Below are 23,166 nucleotides of genomic sequence, written 5' to 3' on the forward strand. Positions count from 1 at the left end.
GCCATCGGAGAAACATGGAAAATCAACTTACATCCATCTTAACGAATGATTGCAAAAAGTCCTGGAGAAGCTAGGAAATGGTGGGGACCTTAAAAAAATGCTTGAGAAATTTAAACTATCTAAACAAAACTGCAATAATGAGCTATGAATTGTACAAAACGGATAGACAATGTACAGAAGTATGAAGATTCCACCTTAACAACGTGCTGTACGCTCGAAAAATAACAAGATGACAAGATTCTTCTTAGAAATGCCTTGGAGTATGGAAATAATGTTGTATGTTTCGTAAATCACAACGTTTTCCTGTGCTCTGGGGCAGGTACATTTTTCTTGGATTTTTGAACTTCATGACTGAATTCTCTCATATGATGCTTATTTTTTATTTATTGTAATTTGTGATTGTTCTATATATATCTCTTCTGTTCCTAATTATTTTAATTTTGACTATTCTTTTTCTGTTCTTATTTACTTTCATTTGCTATTCTTTTGCCTTTATCTATTTCAATTTGCAATTGCTTTTACTCTTATTTTCGCTTATTTATTACAATCTATCATTGTTTATGTTATTTTTCTTTTCTTCTTTACTGTAACTTTTGTTTGCTCATCTTTTGTCATGTATCCTCTTCTTAGTTATTTTAATTTCCGATTATTTTCTTTATTATTCTTTTATTGAAAGTGAAATATTTTCTAAGCTCTCCTTCTTTAGTATTAATTGATTTTATTTTAACTTGTATTTGCTCTTTTTCCGTCCTTATTTACTTCACGTTTGTTCTGTGTCATCCCTCTCCGTATAATGAAAGCGCTTTCAAGTTGAGTCATGTCATTGGCAGGTAGACCTTGTGAAAATGCACGACACCTACATAATGATTAATCCGATAAACAGGACCGTGCGAATTTTGCACAGTAAAGGGCACCATGTGAAATTACACCGTGTGAAAAAAATACACGACACCACTACAGAACAATATTGCCAACTGACTTCATTGATTGTCTGAAGAATGCTGCTGCTGTTGAGATTAATCATAGGCGCCCATAACAGGAAACAAGTCTTCTCTGGTCTCATCATTTGACTCAATCACACTTTCCCTTCTCCGTATAACCTTGGAAATTCCGCGGAGGTATTTCAATTAATAAAGAAGTAATTTTAAATTTCTAAACAAAATCATTGACTACCTATGAACCCAAAGTTCGAAATTGGGATACTTGGTCTTTGTGAAAGAAGTTATAAAAACAGGCAAACGCAATAATCGTATGAATTATGCATTTATATGTAACGATGTTAGAAATATGCGCTAGAATCCCAAACATGCATTATATGAAACTGCGCTATTTCATCTGCGAACAGTTGTAATGGAGATATATAGTAACTACTTTAATGGGGAAGCATTAGTGGTTAATAAGCAAAGTTACGTGCGTGGTTTTGCCACTCTGTTATTCCCGTTGATATTTTGCGAGTGAAATTTAGCACCTGCGTAATAGAAGAATGTGTATATAATGTAGATAACTCGGAAAAAAGCATAACGTGGGACGTTAAACTAAACTTTCATTTCATTTCGTTTACTAAATGAAAAATGTGTCTAATAATGAAGACAGATTCTACTTTTCAGCAATATTTTTTTCTAAACAAAGAAGCCGTGGAATTCGAAGATTAATTTGCGTATCAATTAAATGAATTTTTTACCAAAAATCAACCATTTCTATGGACACACACAAAAAAGAGTGATTATTGAAAACGCGGCTTCCATAAAATATATTATGACACAATCTTATAACACAAAAAATTGCAAATATACAAAAATCCAAAGTTTACTTATTTATCAGATATAAAATGTGATATATCGTCGGATATACTGTACATGTATTTACTTTTCTGAAATTATTTATTTGATTTGCTAGCAGTAAAAGGCAAAAGGAAAGAAAACATTGTTTATGATAAAATGTTTACTAAAGAAAATAAACATAAGTTTTGGTAATTATTCGTACATCGAAGTTACAAAAAAAAAAAAAAAAAAAAACTTAAAAGTAAAAACAACAATCATAAATATTTAAAGTAAAACCACATCAATTTCACTTTACATATGAAAAAATACGGATTATATGGAATATATATGGGAAAATTACAGAACAAGTTTTCAGACTAAAGAATATAATTCATCACAAGACCTACTGGTCATTTCAGAATTATGATGTAATAATGTAATTCTTCAGTTTAATATCACACGATTATAACTTTTACGCTAAAGGAGATCAGAATTATAGCTCCTGTGACTTCAGAACGGTATATTTTTACTCTAAGGCGAACATAATTATTAAGTTCAGTACTTTTGTCCAGAATTTTTAATTTGGAAAGCTGCAATAGGTATTAGGGGTTTAATTTTTTTTTTAATGATATGTATAATCAGTAGCGTATTTAGGGGGTTGGCTATCGGGTTCAAGTCCCCCTCCCCGAAATAAATTTGTTATATGCACTACTTCATTAAATTTTTTCGGCACTCAAAAGGAAAAAAAAATATGTGCTTATTCACGTGTTGTGCATAGCCCCCCCCCGAAACAACATCCTAAATACGCCACTGTGTATAATACACATTCTGTCATATGGTTGTGAGGTGATCCAGAAAATCTGATAAATGCTGAAATGTAGAGAAATCTCGGTACATATTATTTTACTAGTTTATTTCTTTTCCTTAATAGGGATTATTCATAACTTCCGTTAGAATATTGGAAATATTATTTTTTAAAGTATTTTTTTAAAATGTGCTTTTTATGTACATCAATTTAAAAACTTGAATCTATAACATTAGTATGGGTAGTAGAACGTTACAATCTTCTAACATTTAATTTTCTTTTCGTTTTTTATAGTTTCTTGTGAACAAAGCATGCAAATTTTACATTGTGTAACTTATAATGACTTAAATAACATAGAGACAAGAATGCTTCTTTTCTGCTTATTGATAACCATGTTGGAATAACTTAAGATAAAAGAAATAGGCACATCATCGTATCCGTGGGATTTCTTATGCGTTCTCCCATTTCTTCCAACATTATCATATCAGCATTTTTTTCTTAGTCATTGACTTTCATTAGTCATTTATTTCCTTTAGCCTTAAGGTCATAACTGTGGAACATTAAATTTAAAATTTTATTCTAAATAAGTAAGTTTCATTTCACATTGGTTTAGATAATAACCTTCAAACTATATGGTTTTAATATTGACAGTAAACAAGATAGGTGTAGTACCACTCTTGGATTCATTAGGACGAAGACAGCACATATATATATCTTATTACTTTTGCTCCATATCTAAACCGGAAATAGTTAAATCCACACCACTCGCAGTTCCAATACATGGCTAAGTTTGAAAATGCAATGGGACGCTGAATTCATAACACAAAAAGAAACACTACTGTCTTGCAACAGGTTTCTTTATGGAGATTAAATATTGAAACCTATCATGGAATCTGCTTTTCGAACACTGAATCTATACCACTAGCAGAATTATGGTTACATTGATTCAAATACTGAAAGCGGAAATGGTTAAATCTACAACTTCCCTTTCTACTATAGAGATAAAAAGCTAGACAGAATTTATTATGTGAAAGCTGAATTCATATTAAGAAATCATTTATCACTGTCTGTTACCGTTTTTGCTTTACGTCGACAAACCGACAAACGGAGTCGTACTATATAAGATTGCCCGTATTTATCGTTAACTTTTCATGCTTATCCAAACATTTCATACTTATTCAGAGTTTTCATACATATCCAAACTTTCCATACCTATTCATATTTTTCATACTTATTCATTTTTTCCTAACTTATTCACACATTTCATAATTATTCATACTTTCTGAAATGATTCAAAATTTTCATACTTATTCATACTTTCCACACTTATTCATATTTTCCATACTTATTCATATCTTCCATACTTTTCATATTTATTCATACTTTTCATACTTACTCACACTTTTCATACTTATTTATGCTTTCTATACTTATTCATACTTTTCATACTTTCCACACTTATTCATACTTTTCATACGTATCCAAACTTTTCATACTCATTCATATTTCTCATACTTATTAATATTTTTAATATTTATCCAAACTTTTCAAACTTTCCGTACTTATTCCTTCTTTCCATATTTATTCACACTTTCCATATTTATTCATACTTTTCATACTTATTCATACTTTCGACATTTATCTATAACATAAAGTATGGAAAAATGTCCTACTTCTTGGCATTTTTATCAGAAAAGAACAACTTATGTATATCCATAAAAACAGAATCTAAACGTATAGAGTTCAGACAACAATAAACAATTCTTTTTTATCTTTCTTACCAGGAAATTCCAAAGAAATGAATAAAGAAGAAAAGCAGATTTGGATTGAATAATCATTGTCATAAGAAATGCATAACAAATAGTTAAAAAAGAAAGTTAAAAAAATAGAAAAAGGTAAAACAAAAATAAAACGATTCATACGTACAATAGCTTGTTTCCGAAATCAATTTTTCTTAGTTTGCATTTCAGAAATCACATTATGTATTATTGCATAAGAAAAGAAAAGAAAAGAAAAAGAAAGAAAAGATAGGTTGTATAGCTTTGACAGATTGTCAACTGTTTTGTCATGAACTACAAAATCCCATTTCCTTATAGGAGGAACAATTTTCTGTAGTTTGTTTTGTTTTCTTTCCTTCCCCCTCCCTTACTTCCCACCCAAAATAAGATAGAAAAGACTTGAATTGTATTTATATCATTTCTTTCTCTTTCCTTAATAATTTCTATCTCTTTTTAAGATTCTTTTTTTCTATTATTTTTCTTAGTTGGAAACGAAACTGTCTAATGATATTTATTCTTCCTTTTTAAGACCGACCTTCTTCTCCCCCTTCTCCCCCTCCCAACCCCCCCCTCGTCACCATGAATTATTAATGCATTCTTACAACGACATGAAGACTACTTTGACGAACAGAGAAACACAGGAAATGATATCGATTGCTTACTCCTTCTGCCGCTATGTTCTCATGGCGCCACAAGCGTCAGTTTTTGAATAATTAACAGCAGAATCGATGCCAACTGCATGTAATGCATGGAATGGTTGAAAGGGTTTTTCAGAATGTAAACTTTGTGTATGTACAGTATATATATATATATATATATATATATATATATATATATATATATATATATATATGTGTGTGTGTGTGTGTGTGTGTTTGTGTGTGTATAAACTACATTTCTTTAACTTGTTGTGCATGCTAAATTGTTGGCATTTTTTTGTAGTTATTTTATACAGCAAATATGCATGCTTTTTCACAAGCAGTTGGATTTACTTCTATAAAAAAGTCTATTGTTCCAATTTGTTTTTTAACGAAATGTAAACACTTTGAAACATTCATTGCATGTCCAAAAACAATATTGTATACACGTAAATTTATTAAACAATAATTAACAGTACATATACAATGTTGCTTGCAACATATTTTTTTTATCTTATTGTGTGTTGCCTTGTGCGTCACTGGCATATTAAAATAAGGAACAAAAGCATAGAGTGTTTGTAAGTTTAACTAACTTTACGTCCAAAATCATGGCGTAACAAGATTCTTACTTACATTAAAATCTAGAGAGATTGGGTTCCTATCTCTATCAATACATCATAATAATGGTCTGCCATCACTGAAGGTAACTTGTCGCAGATTAAGACAATTCTATTCAGTACGGACCTCAGTTGTCCTCTGTTTCTCGACATCTTATCTGCTTCAATGCCACACTGTAAAAACTTATATGTCACATTTACTGATCGATTACCGTCAATTCTGGCTGCCAAACGATTACTCTAAAATTTACAGTATTACTGTAAAATTGATGGTTATAGGCCATAAAAAAGGCCATAATTGACGGTAATCGGTCAGTAAATGTGATCGTAATTGTGTACAGTGTAGTAGTCTCTTTAGTTGTCCTTCCAAAATATCTTCTACTGGGTTCTTCAAAATATACGAGCAGTGTTCGTTATATTCTAAGTCTAAAGCAGAGGCGGATCCAGGGGGAAGGAGCGTTCGGAGGCAATCGTTCCCCCAGAAGAGGTAACTTTCTTATTTTATGAATAAATAAAACCCATCCCAGAGTTTGAAACTCTTAAAAGTAGCTCTAAGTTGCAGTATTACTTCCCACCTTTCCCAAGAAGTCCGTCCTGGATCCACCCCTGGTCTAAAATCGGTGTAACAATCGCAGTATGACGAAAATCGTGCAATGATTCCGTTATCCTTATTTTTAAAGCATAAAAACAAATGTCGAAGGCACTGCTATTTACCATTCGGTATTAGTAAGGTGCAGAATGATGATACCCAACGATGACTATGAAAGCTGCATGATAATGCTTCTGTGCATTGAGTCACTGTTTCTAAATCTGCTATTCAACAGTGTGGGTTCAAGTTTCTTCCCCCGTTAACCTTCTGGAGAATTAGCTGAATGAAGAAAAAGCTGGAATCCGAACTGTTGAATAACAGCTTTGGAAATAGCGGTTCGCTGATTAAAGTAAACATTGTGACTTGCTCGTAGAGATCGTTTTACTAAAACCAAACGACAAATGGCAGCACCTTCTACTTTTGTTTTTGTGCTAAGAAAGGATGATGCAATCGTTTTACTGAAATTTATCATTCCACTATTGCTGCGTCGGCTTTAGGCTTAGAAAATAATGAGCGCTTTTGTACTTTATTCTGAAACAATGTCCTAACTTTTTATAAAAGAAATAGTCGAATTAGTTTTTTTTATTCTCCATTATTTCCAGTTTGTTATTGGCCTCTCTTTCCACCCAAATACTTTTTTCCACCTCTGTCAAGATACAAAATTAGGAACGCTCCAATAATTTATCATAGCCTTTTTGTAATTTCCTTGTACTGGAAATTTGATTTGTGTAAGTTTTGTAATATTTCATTCATTTGTAATACTTAATATTTGTCTTTTCTTCTACTTCTTAAAGATCTTTCGCATTTCTAACCTAATTGCTTTCTGTTTTCCATCCTCATTTTAGTTTTCTATCAGTAACAGGGTGCACACATACTCCGAGCCCACATTGAAAAAAAAAAATATCATGGACTGATAGCACTGTCTACTAACAAAGTAGATTATTGTAAACAGTAAAGTTGAGTTATTTTTGTAATATAGATTCTAGATGTTTTCAGTAATTTCATTTTCTGCCGCTAGGGAGTACTAGATTCATCATAGCGTTTTCTTAAGCTGGGAAGAACTTTTGTGTGCTACAATTTGTGTGATCAAAAGTGTTACATATGATCAACGAAAGTTTAGGACCAAGTGTGGGAAACAACCTCCTGCCAAGGGCATCGATTTCTCTGTAAATTTGGGGGGAGGCATTCAGATGCAGAAGGTATACAGTATATGAGGATTTTAAGACAAATTGCATTCAAATTGTGCAAAATATTGTATAATCATAAATACAATACGGGGGCCTACATGAGGTTTGGGGGGCAGGGCCCCCTTGCAACCCTAGGTTCAGCGCCCTTGCCTCCTGCCAGAAAGGCGATCCTCAATTGGTTAAGAAAATTTGAAAATGAAATGAAATCTTTGAGTTTTACGTCCCATGGTTATGCCGGTTAGGCTAGAGGAGACGGTGATTATGAGAGATGAGTGAAATGGTGGAATGAAGAAAGTGGGACGAAACGGGAGAACCCCGAGGAAACCCACGAGCACGGTGTTTGTCCACCACAAAGTTCATTTGGCGGGGGCTGGGATCGAACCCGGGACCCGAAGCACCAGAGGTGAACGCGCTCCCACTGAGCCACCGCGCCCCCTAAAGAAAATTTGTTCACATTAATTTTTAAAAGTCAAAGATATCATTTTTAAATCTATTCTTAGTATTTGAAAAACATTTAAACTCCATTTTTAAAAAATGGACGCTTTTTGTTAAAAGTTTTTCCAAGTTATTGCTTACTTTTAAAAGTAAGCAAGATAAAAGTGGCAAAAAAATGAAATATTCAACTGTCATTTGTTTTCTCTCAAGAATTATATAAAGAACATGGTTTACTTACCTGCCGTACAAAGTCTAGGATCTTCGTCATATCCATTTGGACAATCCGGGGCACCGTCACACAAATACTGGATAGATATGCAAATTCCGTCCTCTGGACATTTAAAGGGTTCATACGGGTAACATGCGTCATCTATAACGAAAGGCAGAAATAAATATAAATTATTATCTTCTACGGATAAAGACATTAGATAATCATTAGATAAAAACAAGTAACAACGTCATAGTGTACACTACGTGAAAGAGTTTGGTTTTCCACAGTACAAAACGATGTGAAATTTCAAGTCTCAATTTTTGCCTTTTCCATCACCCTCCATTCCCCACTCAATTTTTTTTTAGCCTAAGGTGAATGAATACTTCAAAATAGAAAATATTTAACTGTTTAGATTTGTTGAGTAACCTAGAAAGTAATTTAGTTTCATATTTTTTAGCCTTGTATTTCACGAACAGATCAGTATTTTATATCCTGGGAGTTATACTAACCCACTAATCTCACCAGCATTGCGGGTAGTCTATTACACAAGGATAATATCCATAATTATTACCATAAGAATGCCTGAGAAATATGAAGTTTTTTGGTTGTCCATATCTTGCGAGGAACTGGATGAATCACGTCTATCAAGGAACTGGATTCTAAACTTTTAGCCGTCTATACCTTACTCAAAATTGATGGTGATCCATCACATAGTTCTTGACATTTTGTGTCTCTTGAAAGGACACATGCACAGACAGAGCAAATATATACAAAGCAAACCAAACTCCTTAATAAATTTATTTAATTTCAGATATGAAAGTTAGAGAACATATTATCAGAGCATTGTGGAAGAATTTGACAACTGTAGTATGGAAATTTAGCTTCTTTATTGCTGAAAAATAATTGCTCATGCATCATTGATTTAAGCAAATATTTAGTACTCATTTCACTTGCTAAACGTTTAACAAATTAATTTTTAACCTCAAATCAAGGCCGGATTTAGGGAGGTGGGTGCACCAGAGCACATGCAACCGCTTCACTGTAAATATACACTATCTAAAATGAGAACCTAGCAGTGCAAGAGCAACATTTTCCGAAACTTCCTGCTCTTATGTGTCCGTTTGAGGCTTAAAAGAAAGCTTAGTTTTGCAAAAGCAATAGTCTAAGTCGATTTTCTGAAGGTTGAAGGAAAAGGATTCACTGAACATAGTAATATTCCTCATTCACACGACAGATGCCTAAAGGCATTTAAAAACTTAAAAAATTAAATCAAATGTAGTTATTGGTGCACCCTCCTTCAAGAAATCCTGGATCCGGCCCTGCATCAAAATCAACACATAACAACTTTATCCCATTATTTCCTCATAATTCTAGTTCTACGAGGGTATTTCCAAAAGCTTCCGCTCATGACACTGAAACAATGTGCTACTGATAATAAGCCGTTCATGGCATATAGTGCTATCTATGGAAAAAAATAATCTATGACTTTCAACTGTCTAGTTGCGTCAGTTCATTGGATTGAAACATTTGAATCAGGCGCTGCGCATTGAGCTTGCATAGTGCATGACAATGCTCTAGTCCACACAGCTGTTGTTGCCAGGGTCATAGTGCTAAATCTGGATGGTAGGGTGAATGCTGGATTTCCTCGAAGCTACAGTTTTTCGTATATGTATATATGTGGTTGAATGTTCTAATTACGTTGTATATCTGCAACACCTGGAGCAACTTCAACCAAGCTTGGTAGATTTATGACTTACCATTTACAAAAGAATGCTGTCGGAATAAGATACCCCTAGAACTCTTGGGCTGAACTGGGAAGGGAGTGATATGTAAAAATAATTTCTAAAAAATCAATATTAGTGTCGAGTACACAGTAATAGGGGTCACTGAGATGAATAGTGATACACCCGACGTCATTTAAGTCCAAATTCAACCCCATTGGCAAGGGGTGAGTAGCTTTCGGGGTCAGTAAAATGGCTGACCTGTTTGTAACATAACATCTACCTTAAGGTGGGCTTTCATTATGTCACTTTGATTAAAGGTGCATATTTAATGGGGTAGATCCTCAATTTTTTTTTAACCAAAAGTAGAATTCTTACTTATTTTTATCATTACATTTTCATTCAAATGGGTATCCTAAGGAGAAACGGGATTCTAATATATTCCAGGAATATATTATCCTCATGCTATGAATGGGGAATTCAAGTAGTAAGCAATGCAGTATAAACTTAGTAAGCAGTATTACAGAGCAATCAAAAAGTCCCCAAAACCAAACTTTAAGAAATTGTAAAACAGTCTTACGTACCAGTGTGCAGGTGATATTGTCGCTCTCAGTAGACTGTCGGTCTACTGAGAGCGAACTTTTGGGAGATGCTAACGTATCCAGAATATCCAAATTGTTAGAGAATGCACAATTGAACACAACAGCACATGTTTCGTGCCACTCGACACAAAGTAGGCACACCAATTTCCTTTAGGCCCTGGATGATGTTGTCGTTCAGTGTATTCAAATTCCTAGGGTTATTTTGGCAGATGTTCTTTTCCAATAACCCCATGAAAATAAATCTGACGACAAATTTGATGATTTTGTCGGCCAAATCATATGGTCACCAAAAAGTACACATAAAATTGTTATTGTTTCGTCTGAAGTATGGCACGTTCTCACATCAAGTTGCACCCATACATTTCGTTCACCAACTTCGAAAAGCATTGCAAACTTCTTAATAATGTCCTGATACCATCTCAGTTCACTTTGTTTTCGAAAATATGGCTCAGTGATTCGCAAACAGGACAAACCAAGGTGTTTCGTGTAAGAGATGTGAGTTTTCAATGGGCCAACAATATCTGGTGTACGGTGACCCATTAAATGGAATCAGACCTCGTCCGTGAAGAATGTCTTATCCACTATAGAAACATTGTTGTGTGTGAATTGTTAGAAACAAAAATCTTTCAGTTTAACGTATCATGATTATTAGAATGATTATTAGATTTACAATGATAGAATGATTATTAGATTTAGGCTAAGTAAGACGATTGTTAGAAACACCAACAATGCTTCATAAACAACGTCGCCCAAACTGTCGGCCTCCCACTCCGAGATTCATTCACTCTGCTGATTCATGAAATAAGTTTATTAATTCATAAATAGTTGATTTAATTCACTTTCTTACCGAAACGATTCTGAAATTGATCATTTGCTAGACTGTACGATTTCGCTCCGAAATACGCTTCCAACAAAAAACACCCTGATCCCCCCCAAATATCTAAGTTTTACGTCCCATGGGCATGCCGGGTATGCTAAAGGAGACGGTGATGATGAGAAATGGATGAAATGGTGGAATGAAGAAAGTGGGAGGGAACTGGAGAACTCCGAGAAAACCCACGCATACAATGTGTATCCACCACAAAGCTCACTTGGCGCGAGCTGGGAGCGAACCAAGGATCCCATGCACCAGAGGTGAACGCTCTACTACTGAGCCACCGCGGCCCTTACGCCCTGATCCAGTGACAAGCTCATCCTTGCAACTGAACGGGGTTGAAATGGTTATCACATCACACGTACTTTTCCTATTTGCCACGATACTACTATCGCCAATCTTCAGTGTCACTATTATGTAAATCTGCAGTTCAATACCCTAGTACACCACTTCCGATCGATATTACTGCATTATGGCACATCGTGCTCAATATGTACTGTATGTATAAAGTTCATGTTCGGAGACTTTTCGATCGCCCTGTATTTTCTTCTGTAAGGAACCAATTACTCGGCTTTTATGTACAAAATTTTCCTAATTCTGATTTTCAATTTATTCCTCTCCAGTTCCTCAAGCCAGTTAATGTATTAGCTCTAAAGTCCCCCAGTTTCCTTCAACCAGCTAACTCAGACAATACGAACTTAATTATTTTTGTATTATCGCAGTAGATTATTTGCGTTACTGATAGAAACAGGAGTACGTGTGTCATTATTAGTAAAATGTGTATGACTTTTACGACTATGCATGTATCTGTCAACCAACAGCAAATAAAAACTGATTGTGAACAATGTTTTTTTTTTCGAATATACAATCAATCTACGTAAATAAAAACGGATGTACGTGTACAGATGTGTATGTATATTCCTGCATAATTCTGTAATGCCTGGAGCAATTTTAACTGAACTTGGTATACAAATAACTTAGCATCTAAAACAAAATGCTGTAAGGATAAGACACCACTAGAGGGAAGGGGTTGTCATATACAAATAATCGAAAATGACAGAAGTTAATGTCGGGTCCATAGTTTTGGGGCTTGCTGAGATGAATAGTGACACACCCAATGTCATTTATGTCCAAGCTCAACTCCCAGCAGCACAGTGGGTGAGAATGGATGTAAAATATAATGACCTAGATTGCTGGAGTCTCAAATTCATACTTCTCGAGATCGCTAAGGTGATTGTTGAAAGCGACGTTCTATTGTTAGTGATCGCATTTTTTTAATAGTTAGTACCTACCTTCAGCTAGGTTTCAATCATGCCACTTTCAGTTAAGGATATATTCGTAGAGGAGGAGGGAATATTCAAAATTAATAATCGATGATTGAGTTTATCATTTATGTTTTTTTTTATTTTTGGAGCTTCATTGAATCTTCTAGTGCGAAGTAAGGACATTACAGCTAGTATAGAAATACGTACGGATTCTGTTCCAGCAAAATAGAGAGAAGGTAATTAGATTCGTTTTATTTCAGAAACTGTGCAGACGAATTTACCCTCAAATATCTCGTTTAGTTCAGCTTAATGCTTAATCTTTCGATTGATATGAGACTTATCTGTGATACAATATTATAGTCAAACGAAAATTAAAGTTTTTAGGAGTTAACCATAATTTTCGTCTATAATACACTGACCATGCTAGGAACTGTAGCCTTGCTGGTTCCAAGAGAATATACTTCACAATCAGCTTGATGTTAACAAGAGCCATGGTTATCGTACATCATTAATGTTTAGATTTGCCAACAAAAGTTTTTCTTAATAAGATATTCTCTACACTATGCAAGAAGATTTATTAAGTGCATACACATTATTTTGTTCAGTTCAAATAGATCTATCGATTAGTGCGAGGTGTGTCTGGAAAGTAAATACCGTTTTGAAAAAATACTAAAACAGATTTGTTCAAGCCAAATTTATTTTTACATGAAAGAGCACACCTTAAACTATTTTTCGACATAGTTTCTCCCAACGTTCAAACACTTATCAGAACGGATGAGCAACTTGTCCAAACCTTCTTCAAAGAAGCATCCCGCCAGTTTCCGGTAAGTACGAACCGTTTCTTTTGAATGCTACTAGTGTCCGCATGCGAGCTAGAGTTTCACTTGTTCATTGTCTCTTCACTGGCGCCACTACGGTTAAGGTTAGTGTAAAGGGACAAGTTTTGCCAATAGATGCCACTATAGTCTTCGTACCTCTCCCATGTATTTTTTTCCCTTTCACGAAAATTTACAATTTCTCTTACAAATTTCAACCTAGAGACTAAATTTTTAGAGAAGGAACTTCCTAACCTATTAAAGGGAACAATCCGTACCGATTTTTTATTTAGAATTTTCTTCATTGTTGAAACAATTCCATTGTTAAAGATTTGAATATCCACTTCAACAATCACACTATTTCAACAATGAAGAAAATTCTAATTAAAAAATTGGCACGGATTATTGCCTTCGATAGATTATGAAGTTCGTTTTCTAAAAATTTGAAGTCCGTAGGTTGAAATTTGTAAGAGAATTCGTGATTTTTTGTGAATGGTAAAAAATACATGGGAGAGATACAAAGACTGTAGTGCCATCTATCGGAAAAACTTGTCCCTTTAAACCAACCTTAAGTTGTCGCGAGCACAGACTCATAGGGAGTTGCTTGTCTGTTCATTCTTATCCGTGTTCACGAGTTTACTGTGTCCTGTGATTGTTTACAATGTTTAATACAATTGTTTAATACAATAGTTTTTTTCTATCACTTGTGTGTGCCTTAGAGGTGCATATATACCAGAAAGAGAAATTAAAAGATGCCACCAAAAAGTACAGTAAGTGCCCAAGTTCAAGAGGTACACATAACAATATAGTGTAGAGTTCTTGTGTACTATTCATTGTTGGCGGAAAGTTTTCTTCTTCTTTTCCTTTTTCCTTTTCTCCACTTTAAAGGATTCTAACGAAAAGTTTACAGAAATAAAAATAAGCTTTTCATTGTTGCATTGTTATGCTCTAAAAGATTTTGCATCGTAAATATTGGTTGTACAAAATATTAATACAATATGTTAAGCTTGCAGTTAAACAGAATTTTCCAAGAATTGTACTATATGTTTTAAATTATGCTTTATGCTTTATTTTCTAAAATTATGCTTTATTATGCTTTTAAAATTAGTTTCTTCTGGGCCGTTAGACAACCACAGCCATGTGCAAGGTACCAACCATATATGTTAATTCAGTGGCGAAGTGTACTATGACGCCCTGAGGCCGGGTCTACCCTATTTTCTACCGTATATTTTCTTTATCTTTGGTTTCTCATAAAATAAAATCAATGTTTCAACATTTCGGTTTTTTCGGTAACAAAATTGTAGATTGGAAACACTCGGAGTCCCTTCCGTCTGAACCTCACGAGTTCGCTAGACAGGTTTACGGGCTGTGCTGCTCAGGGAGCGAAGCTATTTTCCCTTGTTATTGCACGCATTGTTGGGAAGATGCGGAGGCACGCCTCGGGAAGTTTAGTTTTAACGTTGACGGCATCTTTCAACGCTAATATGTTATAAAATGCTTTCCTTAACACAGAGTAACAAGTTTCTGTGTAGAATTATGAGTTTCTGTTAATGATAACTTGTTTAATTGAGGTATATACTCTCAGGAGTTATTCAGAATAGACATATTTCTTCATGGGACCTGGTCCATAATAGTAGAGGAAAGTTGCTATATATGGGGAGGTTGCCTAATATGGGGAGGTGGGATTTCTCATAAACGAGGGAATTTTGTGGAAGAGAAATTGCGTGAACGGTAAATTAGTGTCACTAAGCTAGGTGGCGTCGCAATTAGTTTCTTTGTCTCAGTCGAATGGAAGTGTTTGGTGTGCAGGAGAAAATTTGCACCGTCTCAGAAGTAACGTCTGTGTGTCGCTGTAAAGGTAAGAAATATTCAATTACACTATCTTACGCGCTAGAGTAGAAAACGAAGCTCATAGTAAATAGTGTATATCGTGTTTTCTAGATTTACTAATTGTTGATATATGCGTGAGAAAAATGTCAACGAAAGTTGCCTATTATGGGGTGGTGAGAAGTTCGTAATATGGAGCTCCCCAAATTACGAACCCTTAATTTATTCTGGAAATTGAGGATAGACCTACTTTTCTGTCTGTTTTAGATGCCGAAAAGGAAACAATGGCAGCAAGAGAATATGAACGCAGCTGTTTCCTCTGTGATGAAGAAGGAAATGGGAAGTTTCAAGGCCTCTCGTATTTATAATGTACCACAAACAACATTAGAAAGATATGTAACTCAAGCCATTGAATCAGGCCAGGATACTGCGCCGAGGGTAACCAAATTAGGTAGGAAGCACGTTCTCCCGTTACATATTGCAGAGGACCTTGTGAATCATTGCATTAGTATGGAAAAACAGTTATTTGGCTTGTCAATGACGGATGTACGACGTTTAGCGTACCAATTGGCTGTCAGAAATGAAATTCCGAATCCTTTTTCCCGGACAGAAAAGATGGTAGGTAAAAAATGGTTGAAACAATTTCTTAAACGTCACCCCCAGCTATCGATTAGAACGCCACAGGGTCTCTCACATTCTAGAGCTACATCATTTACTCCTGAAGCAGTAGATAAATTTTTTGACTTATTTGAACCGGCTATGGATAAATTCAAGCATTCTTCATCAAGATTGTTTAATTGCGATGAAACTGACATTTCCGTTGTGCAAAGTAAACATACCAAAGTCATTGCTCTTAAAGGAAAACGCCAGATTTCTGCTCTCCAGTCGGCTGAAAGAGGTACTCTTATCACAGTAGTGACATGCATGAGCCCTACAGGAAATTACGTTCCACCGCTACTCGTATTCCCACGCAAGAATATGAAAATTGAACTGATGAATGGAACCCCACCTGGTTCTATTTATGCATGTCACCAATCTGGTTGGATACAAAGTGATATATTTACAGAGTGGTTCCGACATTTTATAAACTATGTCAAGCCTACAGAAGAAGATCCAGTGGTTCTGGTTTTAGATGGCCATTTCTCCCATGTACGGAACTTAGATGTCATAAATCTAGGACGCGAGAACTATGTTACCATTATATCGCTACCGCCACATTCCACCCATAAGATGCAGCCTTTGGATCTAACACTTATGGGGCCATTAAAGTGCTATTACAGGCAGGAAATAGAACGCTGGTTGCGAATGAATCCAGGACGTGTTGTGACTATATATCAGGTTGGCGAACTATTTGGAAATGCGTACATGAGAGCAGCAACAGCCGAAAATGCAGCTAGTGGTTTCAAAAGAGCAGGGCTATTTCCGACTAATAGACATATTTTCAGAACTCATGACTTCCTCCAATATGAAACACCAAGTGATAGTTGTAGGTCTGTAGCTGTTACGATAACGTCCCAAGCGGAAAGGATTTCCATCGAGGACGGGCATTTTTCCGAAGCAAACACATCCGATCCATGTAGGTCAGTATCTGCTACCATACCACCAGAACCAGAAAGGATTTCCATCGTGGTCCGAAACCCTTCTGAGCCAAGCACTCCAGGTTCAAGTAGAACTGTAGAACTGACATCACCTACATGTACTGTGACAGCACATGATATTTCCCCTATTCCAGCACGTCCTGTTCGACAACATTACAAGCAATCTCGAACTGGATCAGCCCAAATTATCACAAGTTCACCTTACAAACGAGGTTTAGAATGCCAAAGGGAAACCAAAATTGAGACCAAAAAACGAACAGAATGCGGAACTTCAGCATCGAAGAAAAGAAAAGGCATTTTCAAGCAAAATATTTCTTCTATCGACGAGAAAGGAGGATCTCTAGGAAGACAAATAAAGAAGATGAAGCAGCCAAAGAAAACAGCCAAAGAGTGCAGAGAAGCGGATAATTTACAAAGTAAACGATTCCAGTGTAGGTCTTTGCCACAACAAGATTCCAGTAGTTCATCTAACTGGGAATATATGCAATTGTCGGGTGTGTCCGACGAAGACAACAAAGAAGAAGCCGAGTGTTTCTATTGCAATGGACTATTTTCCGAAGATCGTGAAGGTGAAGAGTGGATTCAATGCGCAGTGTGTTCACGGTGGGATCATGTTCTCTGTGTAGGTGTCGATGATGACATTTTCGTCTGTGAAAGATGTTGCTCTAAGTAAAATTATGGTTTGTGGAGTTTTAATTTCAGTGCAAAGCAAACAGTGTTTCTTTTTTTTTTCTCGTAGATTTACAATTTAAGTAGTATACATGAAAAGAAGATGACTTTTTTGTGTGTGGATTTACAATTTGAGTGAAAAAGTATCAGGCTTTTAAGTTTTTCTAGATTTCCAACTTCAATAAAAAGGAAGAGACACATTTTTTATGTTTCGTCTATCATTTAATTGAAAACGAGAAATGGGAAAAGACTTCTTTTTTATATAAAAACTATTTTCAAACAACCATTTATTATAAATGTATTTGTTTCTTTAAATAGTTCCAAGATATTGTGTTCTGCAACTGAAATTATTTTTCTTCACAGTTATGTAGGCGTAATGATTTGTATTAACGTTTTGTATTAGACCTAATGTTTTTCCAGCTTTAGAACAATGTAGATCTATTTTATTTTTGATCAACAATAACGTCAATAGAATCATATTATATCTTCATATTTTCTCTTCTTATTTCATTTTCCCGTATTTATCACAATAGTTTCTCTGAAAGGTTGTGTGTCCTTGCTTTATGCAAGTAATATTGATGTAAGCATCTATATGTCATAGCTCCATATTAGGAACCCCAGAATCCCCATATTAGGAACCCCGGTAACCTAATATGGGGAACAGCAATACTGATTGTTTTTATTTTTTTATTCTGTGACTATTGTTTTTTCTCACATTTCGATGTGTAGAATAGACGAACAAGGTTTCTGTACAGCATTACAAATCATGTTTAAGCAGGAAGCCTTATAAAAAAACCTCCCCATAATTGGCAACTTTCCTCTATATAGAATATAAGTATGATACATTAAACATATGTATAAATTTACAAATGCTACCGTATATAATAAAATATTTATATTTGTTTGTAATTTTAGTTGAGTTTTCCATTTCAAAGAATCAGTGGAGTATCTACGATTTTGTTTCGGGGGGGCTTCGCTTGTTTCGGGAGGAGCTTTGCTAACTTTATTCCTGGAAATGTGAAAATTCTGTAGTATGTATAAAACAGTAAAATTTCGGTGAGTGCTTAAGCCCGGAAGCCACCCCGTTAAATATGCCACTCAATAGAATACCATATTAAATATCTTGCGCTGATTCAAATAAAGTTCCTTCTGAGCATTAAAATTTATAGTGAAGTCATTATCACATAATGCATTAATTAGATGCAGTATTGTACTTACTTTAAAGTGAGAGATGCAAGTAACAAACACTTATTAAGAAAATTTGACTGCTAACTATAAGAATGTACTTTCTTTCCCTCTCGGGATATTAAATTCAAAGTCAATAACTTTTCAAATATGCAGGAAATGAAAACAGCAGCTGAGGAGGAAATTCCGCTCATCCCCCTTGCAAATCCCAGACAGAAGAAAGTATGAACTGCATTTCAAAATATTTGTAGTTGAGCTAAATTGGAATATTCCATTAATACATATTGCGTGTTTTCTTCATGTAAATATTTGCTGAATAATAATAATAATAATAATAATAATAATAATAATAATAATAATAATAATAATAATAATAATAATAATAATAGGCTACTTTCCGTCTACTTTTGTTTACATATTCATTATTTCTTGTTAAACAACAACAATAACAAAACTAGTATGTATACATGCTCATAAATTCAACTCTAAACAGTGTTAGAAATACAGCTAAGAAAGTTTTTTTTAAAAATAAATAGATTTGGTAATTTTTTGTTGAACTCATTTCTGTTAATTCTGAATTCTGAGTGTAATTTTAAACATCTTAAGATACATTAAATTTTATTTGTGTTATTAGATTGTCGGGTCTACCCTACTTGTGGGACTACGCTTCGCTACTTTGTAAATTGCTGTTATGCTTTCTATGCTTTTGGGTTGCAATAACAATTGGTGAATGCACCAACTGTTAGCTTCGTTCTGTTATCCGTTTTTTTTTAATTCAAGAAACGTTAAGACGGCCGAAATTCATCGTCAAATTGTAGAGAGTTACGGTGAAAATGCAATGAGTAATGGAATGGTGCAAAAGGAAGGATGGACAAATGGACAAAAAAAAAAAAAAAAAAAAAAACGCTTTGGAGTTATGATTGTCTTCACTGGAGGGATATTTCTTTGAGGAAGATTTGTTCAAGTAGGTCACCCTCTATGATAAGTGTTTGAACATTGATGGAAAATATGTCGAAAGTTTAAAGTGTGCTCTTACGTAAAAATAAATCTGTTTTAATATATTTTTTCAAAACGGTACTTAATTTCCGGATACGCCTCGTATATGGCTCCTCTATGGACATTCCCTCTCCCTTTATACACTATTAACATTTTAGGTATCTTCGTATATAAGAACTGTCCATAAGAAACTAGTTACTATTTCCTATAGTATATTACTTATTACAAGTATTAGGATCATGCAAATAGGACTTATAATATTGTGTGTTAATACGTTTTCTCGTTCCACACGATAACGTTTTGACCGGAAGTGAATTTTTGAATTCTGTTTCTTTTTGCAAATATATAGCTACAGCGATTATTCCTGTAGTGTTCGTTAATGGAGTCAAGAGCTAATTTCTGGATGGGTAATTGTAACCTTAACGGTGGGTATTCGTATGTCATAGCTCATACATATAAGTATGTGATTTCAGTTAGTTTTTTTTAAATGTTTAATGTTAAAATATTTCCAGAGGTTAAAAGTTTTTTTTAAAGATTAAACTGTGCTTGAGTTTAACAGTTTTTAGTTAATATTCAAGAAAATATTGGTGAGGTTAAAACTTCACATACTTGGGGTAACAGAGATATATATCTAAAGTCCAGAATACTGTTATTTTAACTTACATCAAACAGATGTGCTTCTCAGAGGTTAAAAGATTTCTCGTGTAAACCTCAAAAGTCCTTGGTGATTTTAAAACCTCACACACTTAGTGTATGAGAGGGTACATAAAGCCTAGAATATTATTGTTATTTGGCATTAATTTAACTTCAAATAGATTTTTGGTTAAACCTCAAAAAAATGTTGGAAAGATTAGAACCTGACATCCTTAGTGTGTGAGAGGATACATAAAGATTAGAATATTATTTTTGTTTGGCATCAGTTTAACCTCAAACATAAGCTTTTTGGTTAAATCTTTAATAAATATTGGTGAGGTTAAACCTTCAAATACTTGGGGTATGGGAGAATACTGACCGCTTCAACAACTAGCATACCTAGATTCATTCAGAAATCCATAAGTTTTCCGTTACTTTTTTTTTTTTTACTAAATCTACCAGAATTTATTTAATTACTTCTTTCGAGCTTCCTAATTTTCAGTTTGCCATATACCACAAAAGGAAGAAAACATGCCGTCCTATCTCGTTTCTACATGCTTATTTATAGGTCTGTTTGAAAGTTGAGCGTTGATGTTTACTACCGAGGCTGTATGAGACGTAGTCTTACATTTTAAGGTGGAATTCGTATCATAGTAATGCATTTAATGTTCTCCCACCCGGAAATCTACTTCAGAACCACGTGCGTCAAAAAAAAAAAAAAAAAAAAAAGATCGCATGGTAGCTATCAGACCAGCGGGTGTGACCTTACAGTTAGTATAATACGCTTATGTATATTAGATAAAGTAAATTAAAACCCTTCCTTCGATCGGAAAGCTCAGTCAAAACACACGTAATAATTTTAGTAACATTAGTTTACGTTTAATATTGACAAAGGGTTTCTCTTATGTTTCTTTTTGTTCGTCTTCATGGTTAAAGAATTCAGTACGTGATCGTTTATTGTGCAACACTAGTTGATTCATTGTACGTCCTTGAAGCAGGTGTAATGTAGTTGTTTTCTTTAAAGAAAAGATCTATGTAAAAAAAAATTGTTAGACTAAAGAAAGTGTTCAAAATATAGATTTATGAACTGTTTATGAACGTATATACACGTTGGTATGGCAACAAAGTGTAAATTTACTTGCATCATTTATTTTTACGAGTTACAAGGCACGTTTGAAAGTGAACAGTCAATCCTTCCACCACGGAGCGTCACAAGACTAAAACTCCTTATTAAGAGCGAACAAGATAAATAATGTTAGCAAGTTTTTTATATCAAACTAGCAATCATGGGCGATTTTGTACTCTTCGTCTATGCCACACCATAAAAATGAAATTAAATCATTAATTAAAAATCTAGCGATTATGATCTTTAGGGTAAAGTAGACGGATAATCAGTGGTGTAGCATGAAAGCATTCTAGGAAGGGGGAATGACTTTTATAAGCGGGACAGGCGTTTGCATATTAAAAGGAATCGGAATGTCTTGTTTCAGAATATGAAACCATTATAATAACTCACCATACTTACGTTACATACAAGTTACGCAAACAAGATTGTCGGAATATCTGAATGTCCCGGGCCTTCACAATTTTTCCGGTGGAAACTCTGTGGAAATTTAGATGTCCGCATTTTCTCCCTAAACTAGGATTTCCTGTTGCATTTGTGTGTAACGTGTCGGGGCTCTGCCTAATAACCACAGAACGACGTTTAGACATCCAATATCGTCTTGTGTAAGGTGCATCCCATTGATTGGTTGGGATTGGCGTGGACCTAAAGCTTAGCGTGAAATCCGAATTATTGTAAAGCGTTAAAATTAATACATATCTCCCACCGGGAATCAAATCTGCGTCCCATTGTCCGAAACGAATAAGCTAGTCACTAGCCCAGTAATGAGGGCATTTTCGCTTTGTTTTGACCTGTAGAATAGTGTTCTGTGGTTCATGGGCGCAATTTTTTAGAACAACCGATATATATTATATCCTGAGTGTCCAGGGACGGGTATGTGTGGGAGAACTAAAGAACGTCCTAATGCTATAGTATAAGGGTGCTCATTCCCTTCAAGTGCTTGGGTGCTACCACCCCAAATTGAACATTCTTTCCTAGAATTACCCAGTCTCTCCAAAATTTTGTATTTTTTTCTCTCACATTTACCGTTCTTACCCCAAAATTTACCATTCTCCCAAAGAATTATCATTTTATTTCTAATTTTAACATTCTTCCTCCCAAATTTATCATTGTACCCCACATTTATAATTGTTTCCCCAAAACCTTACCATCCTCTCAGAGAATTTCAGTTCTCTATCAAATTCACTATTCTCTTTCCAAATTTACAATTCTTCCTCTCCCAAATTTATCATTCTCCCTCATAATTTTCTCCCTCAAATTTGCCATTCTCTTCCCAATTTATCATTCTTAATCCCAAATTTATCTTCCTCCCCAAAATTTACCATTCTCTTCCCAAATTTATTAATCTTCTCCCAAATTTACCATTCTCTCCAGAATTACCATCATTTTCTCCCCCAAATTTACCATTCTTCTCAGAATTACCATCATTTTCTCTCCCAAATTTACTATACTCCCCCAAATTTACCATTCTTCCCAGACTTACCATCAAATTCTCCCTCAAATTTACCATTCTCTTCCCAAACTTATCATTCTTCCTCCCCAAAATTTACCATTCTCTTCCCAAATTTATCATTCTCCCTAGAATTACCAATCTCTTCCAAAATACACTTTCCCCCCCAAATTTATAATTTTCCTCACAATGTATCATTCTTTCCAAAATTTTACTACCCTCCAATTCGATTGTGCCATTCTGAATGTAAAATTATGTCCCCTAAACATTCTTATGGACACTATTTGTTTCTAAAACTTACCTGCAGATACCCGTAGCATATTGTGCAATGTAAGTTTAGTTCTTATAGTATACTTACAATAAGGTTTGGAATTAATATATTGTTTTT

At 34.6% G+C, this 23,166-nt stretch overlaps 1 protein-coding gene across 1 annotated transcript in view; it reads right to left on the reverse strand.

Moving 5' to 3' along the window:
• Positions 1-23,166, reverse strand: part of LOC145690280 (IDLSRF-like peptide) — a 410,300-nt gene that overhangs the window by 97,846 nt on the left and 289,288 nt on the right. Inside the window, exon 2 of the mRNA XM_081765035.1 lies at positions 8,048-8,179. Within this exon, the coding sequence (XP_081621161.1) occupies positions 8,048-8,179 (132 nt within the window). The remainder of the gene's footprint in view (positions 1-8,047; positions 8,180-23,166) is intronic.

Source organism: Thermobia domestica, chromosome 7 (assembly GCF_964235325.1).
Source record: "Thermobia domestica chromosome 7, izTheDome1.hap1.1, whole genome shotgun sequence".
NCBI lineage: Eukaryota > Metazoa > Arthropoda > Insecta > Zygentoma > Lepismatidae > Thermobia > Thermobia domestica.